This window comes from Loxodonta africana, chromosome 20 (assembly GCF_030014295.1).
Source record: "Loxodonta africana isolate mLoxAfr1 chromosome 20, mLoxAfr1.hap2, whole genome shotgun sequence".
Lineage (NCBI taxonomy): Eukaryota > Metazoa > Chordata > Mammalia > Proboscidea > Elephantidae > Loxodonta > Loxodonta africana.
The window spans coordinates 57,152,122-57,174,753 of record NC_087361.1 but is presented as its reverse complement, the minus strand read 5'-3'; the positions used below and the strand labels follow the sequence as shown (position 1 = coordinate 57,174,753).

The 22,632-nt window shown below is 45.8% G+C and overlaps 1 protein-coding gene across 3 annotated transcripts; it reads right to left on the bottom strand.

The window, feature by feature from the left end:
* Positions 1-6,982: 6,982 nt before the first annotated feature.
* Positions 6,983-22,406, bottom strand: SMIM11 (small integral membrane protein 11). 3 transcript variants are annotated; one of them, XM_003410291.3, is made up of 4 exons: positions 22,311-22,406; positions 14,897-14,997; positions 8,970-9,148; positions 6,983-8,022 (listed from the first exon to the last, which is right to left on the bottom strand). In XM_003410291.3, exons 2-3 carry the CDS (start codon positions 14,906-14,908, stop codon positions 8,984-8,986), a joined length of 177 nt encoding a protein of 58 aa, XP_003410339.1. In that variant the 5' UTR covers positions 14,909-14,997; positions 22,311-22,406; the 3' UTR covers positions 6,983-8,022; positions 8,970-8,983. The 3 variants fall into 3 exon arrangements, with proteins under 3 accessions (XP_003410339.1, XP_064129296.1, XP_064129295.1); XM_064273226.1 differs by lacking the exon at positions 22,311-22,406 and adding an exon at positions 20,344-20,362; XM_064273225.1 differs by lacking the exon at positions 22,311-22,406 and adding an exon at positions 19,534-20,023.
* Positions 22,407-22,632: the final 226 nt, after the last annotated feature.

The following is a 22,632-nucleotide window of genomic DNA, read 5'->3' as shown; positions in this document are numbered from 1 at the left end:
ATTAACGATGATAAGAGGCTTCTTCCGGTGGGGGTGGGACAGGGTGGATGGTGAGAACAGCCCAGGATCTCTTTGGGAACAGCCACATTTTGCAAGCCGTATGAAATAAATTGTGGGTGACAGTACACAGCAACACAGGGCTGAGCTACACTTCTGTAGGCAAGCCCCCTGGAAGGCAGCTCATGACGGTGGTGGCACAGTTCTGCTGCTGCGCGGCTGTGCTGAGGGAGCAACACCCCACATCCCTGGCCCTCACCATCACCAGCAGCCACATCCCCACGTTTCTGTAGACCAGGGGACTCCTGAGGGGTGGTGCATTAGGAAATGGTGCCGCCCCTAGACTGTTCCACAGGGAAGCAAATAAATGGAGCCAGATGCCTGCTGGTTCTGGCCTCATGTACTGAGGAGGGTCCTGGCCCATTTGGTTTGGGTGGATGTGTGTTGGGCGAAGAGTGGGGAGAACAGTGAGGGATGTGGAGATAAGACCCTGCCTGGCCCACTGAGGGCTGGGTTGCCCACCTAGGTGACAAACACTCCTTCCATTTGTGATTGTTTTACCATAATCAATCTATTTTTACATACTTGACCTCATCAGTTGAGACAGCCGCCTTGCACGGTCATTAAGCTTATTTTGTAAATGAAGACAAGGCCGGGGCAGTAACTGCTCACTCCGTGTGTGCACAACTGTATGGACAGCAGTGTCAGGCCCAGAATCCAAGTCTTCCCATCACAAAGCCTCTCACACAGCTCTCGCTGGCTCCCTGTGCCAGTGGGGATTAGGTTGGACCGAGTAGTGGAGACTGCACCACAGTGATTTAAACAAAATAGAAGGTACCGAGTCATAACGTGGGCAGTTCAGGATGGTACGATGATCCAACAGGAGCTCAGAGTCCTTTTATTTTTACTTCATCGGTTAAGCATTGGGCTGCTAACCAAAAGGTTGGCAGTCCAATTCCACCAGCCACTGGCTCCTTGGAAACCCTATGGGGCAGTTCTACTCTGTCCCATATGGTCGCTATGAGTCGGAGTAGACTCAATGGCAATGGTTTGGTTGGTTTGTTTGTATCTAGCTGGACAATGAGTGAAGAATACTGAAGGAGGATTTGTGCCTTTGAATTATGGTGTTGGTGAATACTCTCGAATATACCATGGACTGCCAGAGAACAAACAAATCTGTCTTGGAAGAAGTATAGCCAGAATGCTCCTTAGAAGCAAGAATAGTGACACTTCCTCTCACGTATTTTGGATATGTTATCAGGAGTGACCAGTACCTGGGGAAGGACATTGTGCTTGGTAAAGTAGAGGGCCAGCAAAAAAGAGGAAGACCCTCAATGAGATGGCTTGACACAGTGGCTGCAACAAAGGGCTCAAGCATAACGGCGATTGTGAGGATGGTACAGGGCTGGGTGGTGTTTAGTTCTATTGTACGTGGGGTTGCTATGAGTTGGAACTGACTTGATGGCACCTAACAACAACAAACATCTTAGACTTGGTTCCATCCTCAAGGTCACCTCCTAGTCCAAAACAGTTGCTGAACAAGCCGTTGTATTAACATTCTAGGCAGCAAGGAGAAAGAAAGGGTGACAAAGAGCACATCCCCTCCTTCCTGAGGAGTCTTCTGGGAAGTGCCAGGCAATACTTCACTTAAATCTGATTGGCCAGACTTAGTCACAAAGGAAGCTGGGAAATGTAGTCTTTTATTTTGGGTGGCAACGTGACCAGGTAGAAACCAGGATTCTCCCACTAGGGAGGAGGAATGAGGGGAGGGGCAACTAGAAGTCTTGACCGCACTTGCTTCTCCCTTCCTTTTGGTGTTCCTAGTCATCCACTTAGCAAACACTTGAGCACCTTCTTGGTGGTGTCACCCAGTGGGATAACTCATGGTGTCACCTCCTCCATGGATATACCTGTAAGTTTATTATCAGTTTTAATCATAGAATAATATGTGACAAATATATTTATAAATTGGTTAAATGTAATTTTTCTTAATTATTTGAATACTAACAACAAAATTGTTTTGTAATATCTTTTTACATCGAAATACAACATTATTAGTTCAACAGTATTGGTAACTGAGAGGGAGCCCGTGATGGTTAAGATTGTGTATCAACTTGACTGTGCAATGATTCTCAGTGTTTTTATGTGATCACTCCTGTGATAGGATCTGCTGTGAGTAGACAACCAGTTGAAAGGGAGTTTCCTTGGGGGTATGGTCTGCACTTGAATATAAGCAGACGGACGTTCTGGCATTTTGCTTGCTCTGGATCCTGTGGCTGCCTCCGGTTCATCTGACCTCAGGTTCTTGGGACTTGAGATAGCAGCTTATCTGTGGACCTAGGGATTCATCAATTTTCACAGCCTGTGAGTAAAACCCTGGTCTCCAGCCTGCTGATCTCGGGGTCGCCAGCCCCTGCAGCTATGTGAATCAGAAAAAGCCTTGCAGTCTTGCCTGCCCATCTTGCTATTCGTCGATATTCATAGCCTGTGAGCAAGAACCCTGCTTTCTGACCAGCCGATCTTGGATTCCCTCCTTTGCAGCTATGTGAATCGGGAGAAGCCTCTATCCTTCCTAATCCACGGACTTGGGACCTTCCAGCCTCTAGAATCGTGTGAGCTGTTTCTTTGATATAAATCTCTCTATACATATATTTTACACTTTATTGGTTTTGCTTCTCTAGAGAAAAAAGAGAACCCAGCCTAAGATGGAGCCTTTTTACAAACTTTTCTCCTTCTTTTCCTTTAATTACTACTTTGTTCTCAAAAAAGTTATTGATACAGGTTCACAAATACTAATTGCCACAATATTGTAGCTAAAACACCAGAGAATGTGACAAAGTCAGGGACTATAAAAATACTGGCTACAACAAAAACAACAGCACATGCTTGTAGCGTGTGCAGACGAAACCACTGATTCGAAGCATCACTGTAATTGGGTAATAATGACAGCTCTGACTGGAGTGCTTTAGAAGGTTCAAAAAGTAAATCCAGCATAGAGTTTTAGCCTAGTAGGTATGCTGATACATGTAAGCTGGGCTTATGAAGAATGTTTTTGTTGTTATAACTACAGGGATATTTTTATAAAAAATAATAAATTTCTGCTGAAACACTGCACAAAAATGTTATAGACAGTCATTTTGGCATCATCCCCTCTGATAGTGTCAGCCGGTGTGGTCCATGCCCTTGCGCCCCCCTAGTGACACCCCTGCCTTCTGTGAGCCCAGCACTGAGGGGCCAGTCTCTGGCCCCAGGGAAGCTCCTCATGCCCTTCTCATCCCGTCTGTTCCTGGTGGTAGAGCATGAGCCCCTAAAGGTCAGGGCCCGAGAGGGACCCACTTTGTGCCCTTGGTGCCCCACACAGAGTGGGGTGCTACACAAAGCCCAACCAAAGTTAGTGTAATCAAATTAGGGTGAGACGAAGTCCCAGCAAAGCTCAGCCATCTGGAAACCTTCAGGCATAAGTTATTTAAATAGCTGTTTCCCATACAGAAATATGACAGTGTGAAGGCAGCCTAGGGGGATAACCCCCTTTAAAACACCCCAGGTTTTTGCTTGAACTATTTGGTTTCTGAAATACATTGTGTGTGCCTTTGCCTCGTTCAGCAGACCATATAAACAGTTTAACCTTGTCTGAATGAGGTAGAGTCATTATGAACATAACATCATAGTGTTCTTGGTATTCTCATGGTGGCACTGTTGGACCCAGCATGGTCTGGTGCTTGGTGATTCCACACTGAGGTCCCAGGCTGGTCTGTTTTATAAGGACCATCTCCCTGGCTCTGTGGTACTTCTGCTGCCAATGGCCTGTCTTCCTTTTTGTTTCTAATGTGCAATAGACTTGAAAACCAATAAACATGTTAGGAATAAGATTAAATAGGATCAGTGTGAGGGACCCTGAGGTTCTCTTGTGGGTAGAGAACATGGATGCTTTTTCCACTACTCGCCATGGTCTTACATGTTTGTTTCAATTATGGTCCAGATAGTTGCTGAATGGCCGTGGTCCAGTTGCTAGTTGTGGGCTTGACCAATCTATCAATCCACCTGCATCGATTGCCCAGGCGAGCATGCATCCAACCAATTATTTAAAATCAAACTACAGATTCGCTGACTTCCTGTAGATGGAGTGGAACGATATCAATAACTCCAATCAGTGATTCATCATCTCCTCCTAGTGGTACAACAGGATATTTGAAAAATAATTAACAAAACCAACACTACAGAGACCACTACATGGGCCATCAGTTTTGTCCATCTCTAAGTCATCCTCTGCCAAATTTTCCAAGAAGATAACAAGGCCAGTGTTCTACAGATTCTAAAACTGAGCTTTAAATCCCATAGGCTAAAAAACCCTATGTTTGAAATAAACATGGACATCTATTAGTTAGGAATATTTAGATTCTCCGTGAAAAGTCCTGTTGGATTTATAAAGTGTATGGTTGCTGTGTGTCTTCTTGGTGCTGCTATAGCAGAAATACCACACGTCGGTGCCCTGATGGACAGAAATCTATTTTCTCAGAGCTTAGAAGGCTTGAAGTCTGAAATCAGGAACCCGGCTCTAGAGGAAGTCCCTCTCTAAGGGAAAGGCCTTGTCTCAGCCTCTCTAGCCCGACACCCTTGGAGTTCCTGGGCTTGGAGACTGGTCTCCCTCGTTGTCTTCAGTAGTGTGGGTTTCCCCCAAGTCTGCTTTCTTCTGTGCCCAATCTACTCTTTTATATCCTAAAAGTGATTGGTTTAAGACACCACCTACACTGATAACGGCCTTATTAACATAAGAAAACGGTGTTCCCAAATGGGATTATACCTACAGGTATGTTGTTGTTGTATGCAGTCCAGTCCACAGGTATAACCAATACCCATTGCCGTTGAGTCGATTGATTCAGACTTATAGCGACCCCATAGAGTTTTCCAAGGCTGTAAATCTCTGTGGAAGCAGACTACCACATCTTTCTCCCAAGGAACCACAGGTGGTTTTGAACCACCAATCTTCTGGTTAGCAGTCAATTGCTTTAACCACTGAGCCACCAGGACTTCCCTTACAGGTATAAAACAAACAAACAAAAAAACCCATTGCCATCAAGTGGATTCCGAGTTAAGACAGTAGAGCTGCCCCCACAGGGTTTCAAAGGAGTGGGTGATGAATTCAAACTGCTGACCTTTTGGTTAAGCTAAACTCTTAACCACTTAACCACCATACCACCAGGGCAGGTTAAGATTTACAACACGTAATTTGGGAGACACAATTCAATCCCTAACAGTGTGCACATGGGAGAAAATGGTGCCCAGAGGTAGTGGGTTTGAAGCCAGGCCTGCTGGAAGCAGGTGATGCCCTAGTGCTGTGGAGTGAGAAGTAAACAGAGAAGCAGAGGCCAAGCCCCTGGAGCTCCAGTGCAGATCAGGTAGGGTGGGGTGGGGGGCGGGGGACAACCGCCAAGCTGCAGAGGGTGCTCTGACAAAGCAGTGGGGTAGGCCATGTCCCAGGGTCAGTTCTGGGTCCTATCTGGCAGGACAAGGGATAAAAGGAGGCCAGGTAGCAGCAATCCAAGGACCCTACACCTCTGCTCCTTCATATGCTCTGTAAGGCCCCAGCCCACGGGGGGGCAAGGGGTGTGCCAAGGCTCCCAGGCCAAGGTTCGAGCAGTGGTCCCACAGGGTGGGAGGCTGAAGTGGGCTGAAGTAAAGTTCCTCTTGACTATTTTGGGATTTGTAGCTTGTAGGGTCAGGGTCTATCTCGCATGTAAAACTTTGTTCCTATAAATTCTTTCCAGCTTTCTAAACTGTAGTTAAGAGCATCCAGGGGTCCCAGGAAAATGTAAGAAAGATATAATTCTTTTTATCCTCACACTGTTATTGTTGTTGGGTGCCGTGAAGTTAATTTTGATTCCTAGTGACCCCATGTGACAGAGCAGAACTGCTCCATAGGGTTTCGCCAGTGGAGCTGCTGGGTCAGTTCGAACTGCCAGTCTATGAGTTAGCAGCCAAGTGCTTAAGGGTTGCACCACCAGGGCCCCTAAGTTCTATCAAACTGGGCTGGGGTGGAACATCTATTAAATTTCATTTAATAAGCTTTGCAAGTTCTCCATGTGGCCCACCAGCAACAAGACCAAACACCCAACCATATTTTCTTTGGTTACTGCTTCCTCGTTCCTCATCCAGTCTGGAAACTTGAGAGAAGTGAGAACATTAACCTTTTTTAAGAGATCTCAACCTGTTAGGTGCTGATTAAAAAATCTTATTCCCACTTCTCAAATCTGAAACATTCTCCTATCCTTGACTCCCGTCATCTCTTCCTAGATTTGGGGTCAGCACAGCCCATCAAGCACACTGATGGGGAGAGGACAAACACACCCCAGAGCTCCTCTTATTCTTCCACAGCAGGCCACAACCAAGTGAGTTGAGCCTTAGAACTCACTGTTATGGATTGAATTGTGTCCCTCAAGATTTTAGGTTGAAGTTTCAATGTCTGGTACTTGTGAACATGACCTTGTTTGGAAATAGGGTCTTTGCAGTTGTTATCAGTTACCATGAGGTCACCCTGGACTGGCATGGGTCCTAACCCAGTGAGTGGTGTCCTTATAAAAGACACAGAGAGACAGAGGGAAGACAGCCATGTGATGACAGTGATGTTGCAGCCACAAGCCAAGGAATGCTTGGGGCTACCAGAAGCTGAGAGACACAAGGAAGGATCTTCCCCTAGAGCTTCTCAGAGAACACGGCCCTGCCGACAATCTGTGTGTGGACTTCTGGCCTCTAGAACCGTCAGAGAAAAAGTTTCCGTTCTTAGAAGCCACCTAGTTTACAGCACTTTGTTACGGCAGCCCTAGATTAACACACCCATCATGGCCAGCGGTCCTCAACAGTTTTCACCCTGTCATTCCTCCCTATAGGACTGCAGATCTGGGTAGGAGTCAACTCTCAGCAGTTGGCACCTCCAGCCTCCTGGACTAGAGCACAGCCACCCTCTACTCTCAAAAGGAAAGCATAGACACAAGGCCACAGTCACTATAATGGGGGGAAGGAGAAGAAATGGGGTACAGGAGGGCAGCATAGGAGATGCACAGTGTGGGTGAGGGCTAGGGGCAGAGGCTCTGACACCCAGGATCCCATGCCTGTTGGGGGCATGGTCTGTCCCTTCGCCTCCTATCCAGGCTGCCTAAGTAAAGGCCTTGGAGCCAGAACATTCTCTGATAAGGAGGCTGGGAATTGGGTCACCTTCTCCCTTGAAGTTCCTTGTACTTACTGGGGAAGCCTTCCCCCGGTTCTGGGCACACAGGAACTGTCTCTTGCATATGCCAGGCACCATGTGGCACCTGGCCAACCCCACTTCTATATCTGTTCCTGGTGGGGAGGGAACGAGGTCTCTCACACTACAGCAAAAGTGGGGGAGCGTGCCAGATTGTAAAAGCCGGCCTCGAGGGGTGAACTGAAGGGGAAACAGGCTTTGCGAGGCCAACCATAAGCACCCTCATGTGGTCCGCTGGTTCACTACAGTTTGCTACCATAAAAAAGAAACCTCATGTAAGTCCCTAGCATGTAGCCACCATTGTCCAGCACTGCTATAAAACCTCTGCCCTTCCGTGGGGTGTGGAGATCAGCTCTGTTCCTGCGGCAGCCCAGAACTTGGCCTCGTATGTAAGTCTCCCTAATAAACTCCTTTGCGGCCACACTGGAGTTGTCTGCTTCTTTCTTCAGTCTCTAGGCGCCCTCCATTTTTGGAGGCAAATTGCATGTTACTGGTCCATGCCTAGCCGATGCTCCACGGCCTCAGCTGCTGTCCGGTCCTCAGGGAAAGGCCTCTGCTCAGGTCCTACAACAAAGTCACTTTGGCTTCTCCAGAAACTAGAGACGCCCTTTTTACAAAGGCATTTTATTTTAGTAAACAAAATATTGGTTCTTTTAAAAGCATATAAAAATTCACATTATTTTATGGTAAAGGTTGGGAGTTTATCTTCTGATGCATCATTTGATAATTAAGTCTTCTTTCTTCTCAGCTGGAGTCCGCCAAAGCTGACATTTAAAATACAAAGTCTAGAAAGGAGGACCAAAGGGATAAGTAAGAAATGTTTAATAAAATAATACCTAATATTTTACTTACTCAACATTAACCCTTATGTTCAGCCATTTAGACTTAACAGAAAGGAACTACTCAAGTGTTATCTGTTAATAAACATGTATTTTTAGTGTCAAAAGTTTCCTTCCTTCTAGGCAAGCAGACTCACAAGCAAAGGCCAAATCAAACCCATTGAAGTCGAGTTGATTCCGACTCATAGCGACCCTATAGGACAGAGTACAACTTCCCCAAAGGGTTTCCAAGGAGCAGCTGGTGGATTCAACCTGCCAGTCTTTTGGTTAGCACCAAAATCTTAACCACTGCATCACCAGGGTGGTCAAGGAATGGTCTGCCTGAACATGGAAAGTGGGCAGAAGAGGTGGCAAAAGTGATCTGGGTTAGGACAGATTGGGAAGGAATTTATATGCCATACCAAAGAGTTGCACTTTACCTTGAAGATAACAGGGTTTCTTAATCTCGAGTGTAGGCAGGGACTTCAAATGCCCTGTGACTCTCCATCCCCTCCTAAAATTCTATGCACAACTGTACGTGTTTCTAGCATGTGCTTCTCTGGGTAGAAGGTCTATAGCTTTTATTAGATTCTCAGAAAAAGTCCTGTGACCCACACCTATTAAGAACCACTGCTCCCGATCATGGTGGACCACCGCAGGCTTTAGAGCAGAGGAGGGGGCTAACGGCGCGTGAGCCCTGGAAATGGCATTTTAGTAGAGGGGAGTAGGCTAGACTGGAGTCTCATCAGCAGACGGGGCACAAGGGTCAGGGTGTGCACACCTCGTGCAGAGCTGCTTTACGAGCCCTCACTCAGCCCTTCAGACCCAGGAATCTGCAGTTCTCTGAACACTCACAGCCGTTGACTGGCCTGCTCCAATGCCCTGTCTATTTCACATTCGCCCAGCCACGATACCTTTGGTTTCCCCCTTAGTTGTCTTTCTTGTCTGGCTGCTGCTTCTTTTCGGTCTCCAGTCTGCGTAGCTTTGCTTCCAGCCTTCTCCTCTGGTAAACTTTGACTCCAGCAAATGCCAGGCAGAGGATTAACGTTTTTGCTGCTAAGATATACAGCAGCAGTGGCACGTGATCAAGGACCTTAGAGAAGAAAACACCATTCTAAGTGTTCTATCCTTGGTAGAATGTTTCTTCATTCAGCAAATGTTTACTGAGCACCTGTCACGTAAGAGGCTCTGGGCTTGGTGCCAGGGCCACACTGCTGACCAAGACAGACAAGGTCCCTGACGCATGCGGCTGTCTAGATTCAGCTCAGCCCTTCATCACGCCCCGGATGCCGGCTTCACAGACAGCACCACGAGTCCACTACAGACATAGAAACTCTGGACTTTCACAATCTCACCAGCCAATTTGCCCATCACTTAGGCCTCTGCTTCTGAGGCTGCAGTGTGGTTCAATGAAAGGAACCAGGAGGCAGGAAAAGAAAAAACAAACAGTTGCCATGGAGTGGATTCCAACCCACGGCAACCCTGTGTGTGTCAGAGTGGAACTGTGCTCCACAGGGTTTCCAATGGCTGAGTTTTCAGAAGCAGATTGCCGGACTTTCTTGTGAGATGACTCTGGGTGGACTCAAACCTTCGATTTTTTGGTAAGCAGAGGGCCCGGGTTACAGCTTGGGTTGTACCACCGACTGACTGTGTGACTCAGGTCAGTCACCTGACCTCTCTGAGCTTCTGTTCATCTGCAAGGCCAAGCTGGACTAGACATTCCTCTTGGGCTCTCTCCAGATTTCTCGTACACTAACTATGATTTCCTCCTGGGCTCTCTCCAGCTTTAGTACACTAACTACGATTTCCTGCTAAGCTCTGTCCAGCTTTAGAACACCGACTAGGACTTCCTCTTGGGTTCTGTCCAGCTTTAGTACACTAATTCTGATTTCCTACTGGGCTCTGTCCAGCTTTAGAACACTAACTACGATTTCCTTGTGGGTTCTGTCCAGCTTTAGAACACTAACTACGATTTCCTCTTGGGCTCTGTCCAGCTTTAGAACACTAACTCTGATTTCCTACTGGGCTCTGTCCAGCTTTAGAACACTAACTCCGATTTCCTTGTGGGTTCTGTTCGGCTTTAGAACACTAACTACGATTTCCTTGTGGGTTCTGTTCGGCTTTAGTACACTAACTACGATTTCCTTGTGGATTCTGTTCGGCTTTAGTACACTAACTACGATTTCTTCTTGGGTTCTGTTCGGCTTTAGTACACTAACTACTATTTCTTCTTGGGTTCTGTTCGGCTTTAGTACACTAACTACTATTTCTTCTTGGGTTCTCTTCGGCTTTAGTACGCTAACTAGGATTTCCTCTTGGCCTCTGTCTAGCTTTAGTACACTGTGATTTCCTCTTGGGCTCTGTTCACCTTTAGTACATTAACTATGATTTCCTCTTGGTTCCAGCTACACATTAGCCCTGGCACTTAAAGGTAAAGTAAGTATTTAAAAAAAAAACGGTTGCCAATGAGTTGATTCCAACTCATAATGACCCTACAGGACAGAGTAGAACTGCCCCATAGAGTTTTCAAGGAGCGCCTGATAGATATGAACTGCTGACCTTTTGGTTAGCAGCTGTAGCATTTATCCGCTATGCCACCAGGGTTTCCAAAATAAGTATGATAAATAAAATAAGTGTAGTAAATAAAATACAATAAAGCTCAAAACATTAAACTTAGCTACTATTAACTGCTCCTGCAACATCCTAGTGGACAGAAAATTTAACCCACTCACTAAAATGAAGTCTGGGATTAACCACTGAATTTCAATTATTCAGTGTTTGCACTAGAAGGTTTTATTATGTAATTCTGTGTATCATGGTAGCATCTTAAGGCAAATACTGTATAAGTTTCATAAACATGATTAAATAAACAAAAAAAAAACCCTAAAAATCCACTGGTGTCGAGTTGAATCCAACTCATAGCGACTCTGTAGGGTAGAGTAGAACTGCCCCATAGGGTTTCCAAGGCTGAAATCTTTACAGAAGGAGGCTGCCGTATCTTCCTCCCACAGACCGGCTGCTGGTTCAGACCACCAACCTTTCAGTTAGCAGCCGAGCACTTAACCACCGCACCACCAGGGCTCCTTATAAATGTGATTAGTATGACCTAAGTGATAATTATGAGCCTTTTTTGTCATTTAAAAATTCCTTCACATATAAAATGAAATGGCATGCTTTTGTCGAACGAGCGTTATTTTAGAGGACTGGGTAAGATTCATCCCAGTGAAATCATCGGGTTGAACTGCCAAGCATCACTTATTACATGTACAATGAAATTCTGCCTTGGGTAGTAAATTCGTACCTCCCTGTAATAGGTTCCTAAACTAAAGTTGATCTGAAACTGGTTAGTGAGTACTTAGCTGATGACAAGACCCAGAGAACTAGAGGGATGGGAAGGGTTTTAAAGACTGCCTATTCTATCACCTTATTTTACAGACAAGGCAAGCGGAGTCCATGGAGGTTCAGACACCAACCCCGCCCGCAGAGCTAATTTGTGATGAGGCCTGAGCTGGAATGTAACATTCACTCTTCTTTCTGCTGATTTTCAATGAAATGGGCTTAATGAAATCACAGTTTATGTACAGTTCTGTTTCTATGATTTTATTTGAATTCTTTAAAGCAGACCTGGGTATAGGTTTCACGTTCTGATGCCACAGCAGCAGTCACCCCCTACTGGGAACTCACTGCTTGCTAAGTGCCTTACATAGATCATTCCCTTTAAGCCTCACGACGTCCCCATGAGGCAGGAGGTAGGCGTCTGTCTTGATTTTACGGGCTGAGAAAACATAAATTCGGGAAAAGCAGTAATTGGCGAGACGATACCTGAGGCAGCTGACTGCTCCAAAGCCTGAAGCTTTCAGGATTAGACTCTACATTGTGATCTATGTGCTGCTCCGCAGACACCACGGCTTGGCCAGTGAGTTTACCAAAGGCAACTGGGATCACTACAACCGGATTACTTATAGGTATCTGGTATTTGAGGAAGGTTGTAATGTGATATAACAGATATGGGGAGCGGGGACCCAAATATTTAAATTGTTTACACTTAGTTAAAACAATGAGAACACTAACTAGGTAGTCGTTTATTTTTTTTTTTCTAGTGCCATCGACTAGTAAATTGGTTTAACAGTAAATAATAAAGACAACACGTGCACCTACGAGAAACTAGTCTGGCAATGGTGTACAAGACTGAACAAGTCACAAAAGGGAAACTTACTCTTGATTATAAGAGTATAAGAAGCTTACAATATTGATTAGGTTTCCAGACTCTTCCTCACTCTGACCTATGGCTTACCAACCCTGCCCCTGCTCTCCCCAGATAACCCCCTAGTTTATCTACTTTCTTGAAGGTTTGCATCTTTAGGGAGGTGTAGACATGACTCCATGCACGCAAACCAACTGAGAAGGAATATTGAATGTTGTCATATCTTACCTCCTTAGAAGCCAAAGTCAACAGTTTGGAGATACAGACCTCTGTCTTATGTTCACTAGGATTTCTAGGTGAGTTGTTGAGCTTGGCTTATACTGAGAAAAGTTACTTTTCTTCCAATTTTCTAAGACTGTACAGAAGAGCCTCTGGAGTCATCTTACAAACGAGCTCAGGTTATAGCCATGGTTCCCTGTGATCTAAATCTGAAACTTAGCTTTAAAAACTACAGGAATGTATCACCTCAGCCAGAAGTTAAAAACCCATTGAAATGGAAACATGGACAAATGGATGCAGGTAAGTGGTCTCAGTATTTATGTTCCTTTTAAAGGTAGCAGGGAGGAGGAGGTAAGAGGAGAAGCTGCAAGCCTGGGAGGGAATGGGGCAGAGCAAGGCAGCAGAGGTCAAGGACACCAAGGGGTCAAAGCCAGAGCTTCAGGCCCCCCTCCTCGGGCACTAAGCTTCAGCTGTGTTAACTCTCTCCCGTGATTTCAGTCTAGCCAACCCCTTAGCCGGTTATCACCAGTTCCGACTCAGGGCGACCCGTGTGTGTCAGAGTAGAACTCTGCTTCACAGGGTTTTCAGTGGCTGGTTTTTCAGAAGTAGATTGCCAGGTCTTTCTTCTGAGTCACCCTCGGGTGGACTTCAACCACCGACCTTTCGGTTAGGAGCCGAGCGCCTTCACTGTTTGCACCACCAGGGACTCCTTACATCTCTGAAAACATGCAAACCTTTAAGGAGGTAAATTAGTAAAGATTGTTGGGGTGGACTAGAGCTTCACTGTTTTTTTTTTTTAACAAAACCCCAATAGCTGTGTAATGAGAATGGTTCACTTCTGAAATCATGAGTCCACATTCCGCTGATGCACAGGCAGCATCGTGACCTTCACTGGCAGCCGCACGCTACCGTGCCAGGGAGGGAAGGCCACGGGATGCACTGGGCCACACAGTCCCCTCCACTCACTGGGCCCCTACAGTCAGGGCATGAGGAGATGCCTTCCCTTCCTGACACTATGTGGAAGGCGCCTATTTTTGAACCCGAGGTTCCTCCCTGGGGCCCAGAGTGCTGCATCGACCTCAAGCTGGGAAGATCTATGCAGAGTTGTTTCCGATGCAGTAATGGACTCATTTATTGGTAACTGCCTCTCATCTCTGGAGCCCTGGCTGCTAATGAAAAGGTCAGCAGTTCGAATCCACCAGCAGCTCTATGGAAACTCTATGGGACAACTCTACTACCGCAATGGGTTTTTTTTTTCCCTCATCCCTACTGACTTTAGCTACGGCAGAGGGTAAAAGCCCTTCCTGGGATGTCACTGCCACACTGCTTTCTGCTTCCTCCTTCTTCCATCTTCTCCCTGCCCTCTCTTTTCCACTGTAAGCTCTGGAGCCCCAATGCATGGCAAACAAATTCTCCTACATTTTCAGCCTCTTCACGGAATATTTACTTTACCTCCTTAACTTAAAACCAGGCTCTTCCTGGAGAAAGTCCCCACAGCCCCCCTTCAAGGACTCCCGGGTGGGCACTCTCGTAGCTCCCTGGTCCTGCTCCCAGACTTTTTTCACCACTCCTTGCAATAGACAGGCAATGGATATTTTGGATAAGAAAAGCTTGTAATTGAAAAAATGCATACAGTAGGATCCCAAGTTTGAAAACACACACTTGTATTTTAAAAAATACTGGCAGAAAACAATATTTTAATAAATATTTAAAAAATTGTTAATAGTAATCATCTTTGGATGTTGAGACTGCAAAATTTTTATTTGGTTTTGTACTTTTCCAAAGTGCCTACGATAAACACCAAGTTTGAGGCTGTTCTATTCACCAACCTCTGCCTCATCCCACTGACCTCAAGGATTTAAAGGGGCGCTTTCCGGGCTGCAATAAAACCCTTTACAGGGGTTGGTTGTGTTTATTCCCCAACCAGTTTATTTAAGTTGTACTTGACACTATAATAATTTATTTAAACACAACAACACTTATGAAATATGACAGTGTAAAGAAAAGGTCGTTTCCATGAAAACTAAGTTGAAAAAAGAAATGTTGCTGGCAAGACAACTGTAGAAGGATAGGGAAAAATGCATAAAAATCTGGAAAGATTTTGTATGTAGATGGTGCTGTAAGATCTTAACCCTCTTTTAAAGAAACCAAAATGTGAAATTGTAGGTGATGCTGTAAAGGCGTGGTTTTTGCAGGAGAGGTGAGGCAGACAGGTCAAGGAAAAGGCCTGGCCTGCCCCCAAGAGTCTGGTGAATAAATGTACATTTATATGTTTTAGCTTAAAACATTAAATGTTACTATGACTCCTGCTTTAATCTCTTGGGTTTTTTTTTTTTTTTTTAAGTCAATCTTCCTCTACAGGACTGTTATTTTGAATTTTTACAATGAAGGGAGGAGAAAAACCTAGCCATTTCTCACCTTCCAGTTCATGCTGGAGCAACTGCGATTCACACCTGGACAGTGCAGGCCCACACCGACATCAGGAGGATGGGGGGGCTGGACGGTCAGGTCTTGCTGTTCTGGGGGGAAAAAAGACACAGAGGTCCACTTGGGTTTCGTGGAGCAGACTCCCTTAGGAAGGCTTCTCCTTGATGGAGAGAGGGAGCACATGGGCACAAAAAAGCAAGCTCCACAGAGGCAGGTTCAGGGTCATGAACAAGGCTACCTAGGGCAAGTTCTGAGACCGGCCGGGCTCTTGTTGAGCAGGAAGACCTCCTGGGCAGCTCTTCCCCTGGGATGGAGTGCGGCCCCAATGTGGAGGCGGCAGTGCTGCTCTAATAGGACATACATGCTCCCACTCCATTCATCTGCAGACAGAAGGGCCCTAAAACCAGTTCAATTCTGTTCCCACCCTGGCTGCAATGCAGTTCTTCTGACCCTAACCACTTGAAGTTAGGTCAGATCTCACATGTTAAAAGGTACAATCCCCCAGATTGCAAAGTCTGACCAAGACTTCAGACACCAGCCAGAAGCTCAGGTGTCCTGGGACACCTGCACTTCTAACCTGCTGCCTACAAATATGGAGGTTCCCATTATCCTCTCAGGTCTGACAATTCACCAGAATGACACGCAGAGCTCAGGAAAACACTATACTTATTAAAAAAAAAAAAAAAAAAAAACTTATTACTACAGTTTTATTACAAAAGATACAAATCAGAACCAGAATAAAGAAGAGACATAAAGGCAAGGTCTGGGAGGGTCCCTAACACGGAGCTTCCATGTCCCAAGGGGACGAATCTACTACTGTCCAGCTGCATCGATGTCTATCACCAACCAGGAAGCTCACCTGAACTTCAGTGTCCAGAGGTTTTACTCTGGTTTCATTACAGAGACAGGACTGATCGAATCATTACCCATATGATTTACCCCAATCTCTAGCTCCCCTCCCAGAAGTCAGGTGGATATCACATGGTGGGTTCTCTAGGCCCCACACCCTGAGTCTGGCTGAAAGCTGAGAATACCAGAAGGATGTTTACCAGTGTTTTATGGACTATGCAAAGGTATTCAACTGTGTGGATCATAACATATTATGGATAACATTGAGAAGAACAGGAATTCCAGAACACTTAATTGTGTTCATGAGGAACCTTTACATAGATCAAGAGGCAGTTGTTCAGACAGAACAAGGGGATACTGTTTAAAGTCAGGAAAGGTATGCATCAGCGTTGTATTCTTTCACCATACCTATTCAATCTGTATGCTGAGCAAATAATACGAGAAGCTGGGCTATATGAAGAAGAATGGGGCATCAGGATTGGAGGAAGACTTATTAACAACCTGCATTATGCAGATGACAAAATCTTGCTTGCTGAAAGTGAAGAGGACTTGAAGCACTTACTAATGAAGATCAAAGACCACAGCCTTCGGTATGGATTACACCTCAACATAAAGAAAACAAAAATCCTCACAACTGGACCAATGAGCAACATCATGATAAACGGAGAAAAGATTGAAGTTGTCAAGGATTTCATTTTACCTGGATCCACAATCAATACCCATGGCAGCAGCAGTCAAGAAATCAAAAGACACATTGCATTGGGTAAATCTGCTGCAAAGGACCTCTTTAAAGTGTTGAAGAGCAAAGATGTCACCTTGAAGACTGAAGTGCGTGTAACCCAAGCCATGGTATTTTCAATTGCATCATATGTGTGTGAAAGCTGGACAATGAATAAGGAAGACTGAAGGAGAACTGATGCCTTTGAATTGTGGTGTTGGTGAAGAATATTGGAATATTCCATGGACTGCCAAAAGAATGAACAATTCTGTCTTAGAAGAAATACAACCAGAATGCTCCTTGGAGGCAAGGACAGCAAAACTGCACCTTACATACTTTGGACATGTTGTCAGGAGGGATCAGGCCCTGGAGAAGGACATCATGCTTGGCAGAGTACAGGGTCAGTGGAAAAGAGGACGACCCTCAACAAGGTGGATTGACACAGTAGCTGCAACAATGAGCTCGAGCATAACAACCATTGTAATGATGGCTCGGGACCGGGCAGTGTTTCGTTCTGTTGTGCATAGGGTCACTATGGGTCGGAACCGACTCGACAGTACCTAACAACACCCTGAGTCACTTCATTAGCATAAGCTACTAAGTGTAGCATGGAATCCTTCATGAATAACAGACACTCCAATCACTTGGGACATTCCAAGGGTTTACCCTCCAGGAACCAAGGACAAAGACCAAATTATTGGGTAAAGCAATTCTTCACCCCACAGAGACCAAGTCCAGACTGTCCTCCAACCCTCACCATCTCTCTGAACAAGAGCTGGTTGTAGAGATGTGTTTTTCTGTTCATCATGTCCTCTCAATGTTAATTAAGCTAATCTTGGTTTTTTTTAAATAGGAGTAAAAAAAAAAAAAAAAAAGTCCCAAGAAAGCAGTTCAGATCTAGAATTTCTTCTCAAATGTGAGGGAGACTTAGCAGATTTGCTTTGCGGCACTGGATGTCATTGTTTTTAGAATATAACACAAGCCCCAAGAATTGAAGACTTGAGCTCTGGATGAAGAACCTACACACTCGAGTAAATAACTTCTCTCTTGGGACTCCGTCCCATCCGCAAATGAAGAAAGGGTGTCAACTAAATGGTCTCTGTGACCTTTGTCTGAAATTCAATGACTTACAGCATAATAACCAGTTTACGGTTCCCATGCCAGGCTGTGTTCAAGCGCTTTAGATGGAGGAACTCACTCAGTCCTCACAACAACCCCATATAATTTAGGGTCTTCACGTTATATAAGAGGAAATAGAAAGTTTAAGTAATGTGTCCAGGGTCACACAGGTGGGACTGGGATTTGAACCTATGCAGTCTGAATCCAGGACCTTAACCTTAGTATTACACTGATGCACACTGATAGTTTTATATTTGAAAATCATGGGAACACTTTTCTTTAAATGTATTTACAACTAGAATTAAGAAAACAGCAGAATATTTCACAAGTCTTTAGAATGAATTTCAGGAAAGATGTTTTATAAAACCTTTCAACTAAGAAAGCATTGTATTTATATAAAATGTTCATATCTCACCTATCCAAGGTTACGGTATCTTGGAAACAAGCTGGTAGTAGGTACAAGATAGCCAACTTTTCCCCATGACTTTTTCAAAGTCAGATAAACTAACGATAGGAATTTAAACCATAAATCCATTTAAACGTGATCATGACTGAAAGTGTTCATTACCTTCATGTACAAACAATTTGTTTTTAAGTAGCAGCAGATTCTGACCTGCACTGGAAAAATACGTTTCTAACACGTTAAAACCTGTTGCTAAAATTTTCACTTTGAGTAATCCCTAATAATCTTAGGGATTAGCCAAACCAAAACCAAAACCAACCCGTTGCTGTCAAGTTGATTTCGACTCAAAGCGACCCTACAGGACAGAGTAGAACCACCCAATGGTGTTTCCAAGGAGTGGCTGGTAGATTCAAACTGCCGACCTTTTGGTTGGCAACTGAGTTCCTAACCACTGTGCCACTGGGGCTCCTAGGGATTAGCTAGTACAGTAAATTAAATAAAGTATTTAAGGCCATGTAAATTGTATTTTTATGATTCCTACTTTAAGAGATGGGGTATAGTTTGCACTGCACTGCTAACCTAAAGGCTGGCAGTTTGAACCCACCCAGTAGTACTGTAGAAGAAAAGGCCTGGCAATCTGCTTGCATTAAGATAACAGCCAAGAAAACCCTATGGAGCAGTTCTGCTCTAATGCATGGGCTCGCCATGAGTCAGAATCAACTTGGTGCAACTAACAACAACAATATACAAATACAACAAGGGAGTTTGGCTGTTCCTCACAATTTTTTAGGCCAAAATTACATACCTAATGCATGGATGTATGCAAAATATTGATTCCCAAGGTCAAGGACAACCCCAACATAAAAACCAAACCCACTGCCATCGAATTGATTCCAACTCATAACTACCCTATAGGACAGAGTAGAACCACCCCATAGGGTTTCCAAGGCTATAAAGCTTTTTTTTTTTTTAATTGTGCTTTAAGTAAAAGTTCACAAATCGAGTCAGTCTCTCATACAAAAATTTATATACACCTTGCTATATACTCCTAATTGCTCTCCCCCTATTGAGACAGCACACTCCTTTCCTCCACTCCCTATTTTCGTGTCCATTCGACCAGCTTCTGACTTACTCTGCCCTCTTATCTCCCCTCCAGACAGGTTATGCCAACACAGTCTCATGCATCTGCTTGATCCAAGGAGCTCATTCTTCACCAGTATCATATTCTATCCCATTGTCCAGTCTAATCCCTCTCTGAAGAGTTGGCTTTGGGAATGGGTCCTGTCTTGGGCCAACAGAAGGTCTGAGGACCATGACCACCGGGGTCCTTCTAGTCTCAGTCAGACCATTAAGTCTGGTCTTTTTACAAGAATTTGGGGTGTGCATTCCACTGCTCTCCTGCTCCCTCAGGGGTTCTCTACTGTGTTCCCTGTCAGGGCGGTCATCAGTTTTAGCTGGGTACCATCTAGTTCTTCTGGTCTCAGGCTGATATAGTCTCTAGTTTATGTGGCCCTTTCTGTCTCTTGGGTTCATAATTACCTTGGGACTTTGGTGTTCTTCATTCTCCTTTGCTCCAGGTGGGTTGAGACCAATTGATGCGTGTTAGATGGCCGCTTGCTAGCATTTAAGATCCCAGACACCACTCTCCAAAGTGGGATGCAGAATGTTTTCTTAATAGATTTTATTATGCCAATTGACTTAGATGTCCCTTGAAACCATGGTCCCCAAACCCCTGCCACGCTGCCAAGGCTATAAATCTTTTTGGAAGCTGCTGTCACATCTTTCTTTCATGGAGCAGCTGGCGGGTTGAAACTACTGACTTTTTTGTTAGCAACCAAGCACTTGAGCTTACAGGAGGAAATAAAGAGAACACCCAGTGGTCTGGACCTCTGGCAAACATGTACTACCTTCACTGGCAGTGTGACCTTGGACAAGTCACTTGGACTATGCCTCAGCTCCCTCATTTGTAAATTCTCCTTCAGAGATTGGACTGTAAATATCAAGCATTATGCTCAACACATGGAAAGCACTAAATAAATATCAACTATAAAAAAAAAAAAAATTTTTTTTTTTTTTTTATAGAATCAATAGTTCTCCTTCCACTTACGGGCATGCCAAGCTGAAGGACATTAACAAGTTGCATCCAAGGCAAAATGCAGTCATTTCAAGACAGCAGGGCATGATGGAAAGAACTCCCGAGGACCAGAACTGGAAATCTGAACTCTTTTCTTGCCATCAGGGGCCAGGCATGTGACCTAGGGCAAGTCTTTAACCTCTCCGGATCAGTGTTCTCATTTAAAAAATCAAAATCCAAACAATGCCTGTGCACCTCTGTAATTCACAACTTACCCTCCTCTCTGATGTCACCGAACCTGAGTGTAAGATGCAGCAGCGGCAGCCTCAACTTCATACCCAAAGTGAGAAGATGTAAACTCTTTAGAAATGTACTTAAAATGTACTAAAAAACAAACTCATTGCCATCCAGTCAATTCCAACTCATAGTGACCCTATAGGACAGAGTAGAAGTGCCTCACAGAGTTTCCAAAGAGTGCTTGGTGGATTCAAACTGCCAACCTTTTGGTTAGTAGCCTGAGCACTTAACCACTTTGCCACCAGGGTTTCCCAGAAATGCACTTAAGTTAACCTGCAATAGTTGTGGAGGGGTTGGGGTGACAATGTGAGGTGGAGAGGGAGAATCACCCTGATCAACCTGGCTTACCACACCCCCGCCCCCTCAGAATTACAACTTTTCCCCACTGCTCTTAAATTACAAGCCTCAAGTGAGCCAATTTCCTAGCACTCTGCAGGCCTTCTGCAAATGAGAGCTAAAACCCACCCACTGCGGTCGAGTTGATTCCGACTCACAGCGACCCCATAGGACAGAGTAGAACTGCCCCACAGAGTTTCCAAGGAGCGCCTGGGGGATTTGAACTGCCAACCTCTTGGTTAGCAGCTGTAGCACTTAACCACTATGCCACCAGGGTTTCCCAAATGAGAGCTAAGGAACCTAAATATAGCTAAAGAGGCTCTTAGCACTGCTATCATGTGTACACCTGACCCAGTATTAGAAAGGGAAGGCAGCTGCTATCTGAGAGCTGAAACTGCAAAACCCAACAAGACTGGGACATTTTTGAGGGGCATAAAGTTTATTTCAAATTTTCCCTGGAACTATCCAGTCTTAGGTTAAAGCTCAAAAATAACAAATGGCTTAGATCCAACTCCAAATATTTATATTCCCTTTATTGCAAAAATAGTCTGATATTTCCTTTACCAGGTTTGTCCCAGGAACAAAAAAAAGTTACCCGCTATTTTGGTCAAGCCAATTAAAGCAATATGGACAATGTGTTGCCCACACTCCAAGTTTTCTTCCTGGCACAACTAACATACTCAAGGGTCAGTCTGTCTCTCGGTTTCTAAGTTCATCTCAGGACTTACTAGGCCCTGCCTCTGTCTGAACTTCCAGGAGCTGATTTCATTCCTAGTTTCCAACATTTTCACCCCAACCCTTCACCCAATCGTCTGAAATAGTGGTGGGTCAGGGGAGGGAAGTTCCAGGTGAACCTTCGGCATCACCCGGCCGCCCTCTGGGCCCCACTCTCCCCTCAGCCTTGGTTCCCAGGGCTAGACACAACCGACCAGCAATGAAGTTCTCTCTCTGCTCTGCTAGGGGACTTAACCTTCTGAAAACCAAGCCCACTCCACTTCTGCTGCCACCACTCCCCATCTCAGCGCTCAGGGGTCCGCTGAGGAGCAGATCGCATGGTTTCCGCGTCCCCACTTGCAGGAACCCCACGCGCTGGTAGGGCAACATGGGTACCCAAGTTCACTGTGCAACCCTGGGCGAGTCGCTGGGGCTCAGCTCCTGCTAGGTAATCCCAGAGTAGGAACAAGGATTGTCTCCCACCCGGACACTCGGGAAGGAACAGGTGTCTCGCCCAGACACCGGGATCAAGGCCAAGGGCGCTCATCGCTGCCCCCACACTTCCCCGGAGCAAGCCTACCAGAACTTTCACCCATCTCCCTTGGGACCAACACCTTCTGGCCGCAACCAACCCTGGGCCCAGCCAGGCCCACGTCCCAGGCTAAGCTCGCCGCCCCCAGCGCCGGGCCCTCGACTCCGCGGCGCCTGGATTGCCAGGAGGGGCGGCCGCCACCCTACGGTCCCCACCCGGGGAGGGGCCGCGGAGCCGAGGGCCGGCTGACCGGCGTCCCGGAAAGAAAACGCGAACAGAGGGGCAGTTGCTGGACTCCCCAGCGCCCCCAAAGAGCTTCGGGCTCCGGACAAACTTCTGCCGACCCGGCCGTCTCACACTTACAGCTCCAGCGGCGCAACCTCCCCTGCTGGGCGGGCGTACACCGCGATTCCCACAATCCTGTGGTGAACTACATCTCCCGAAATGCACCGCTTCGCGCGCCGGCGCAGCGAGCCCCTGGCGGCCACCGAGAGGCAACAGCGGGGGCGGGGCCCTCCGGCCTGAGGGTGAGCTTCCGGGCTTGTTCACGTTCTGGACGTCATCTGAGGTGGAGGAGAATGGCAGCCTGAGGGGCCCGTGTGCCCCCGGTAGCCTCACATTCCCTAAATGCCACCTCACTGCTGTCTGCGGCCGAAGGCAATGGGTCCCCACGAGAAGTCTCCAA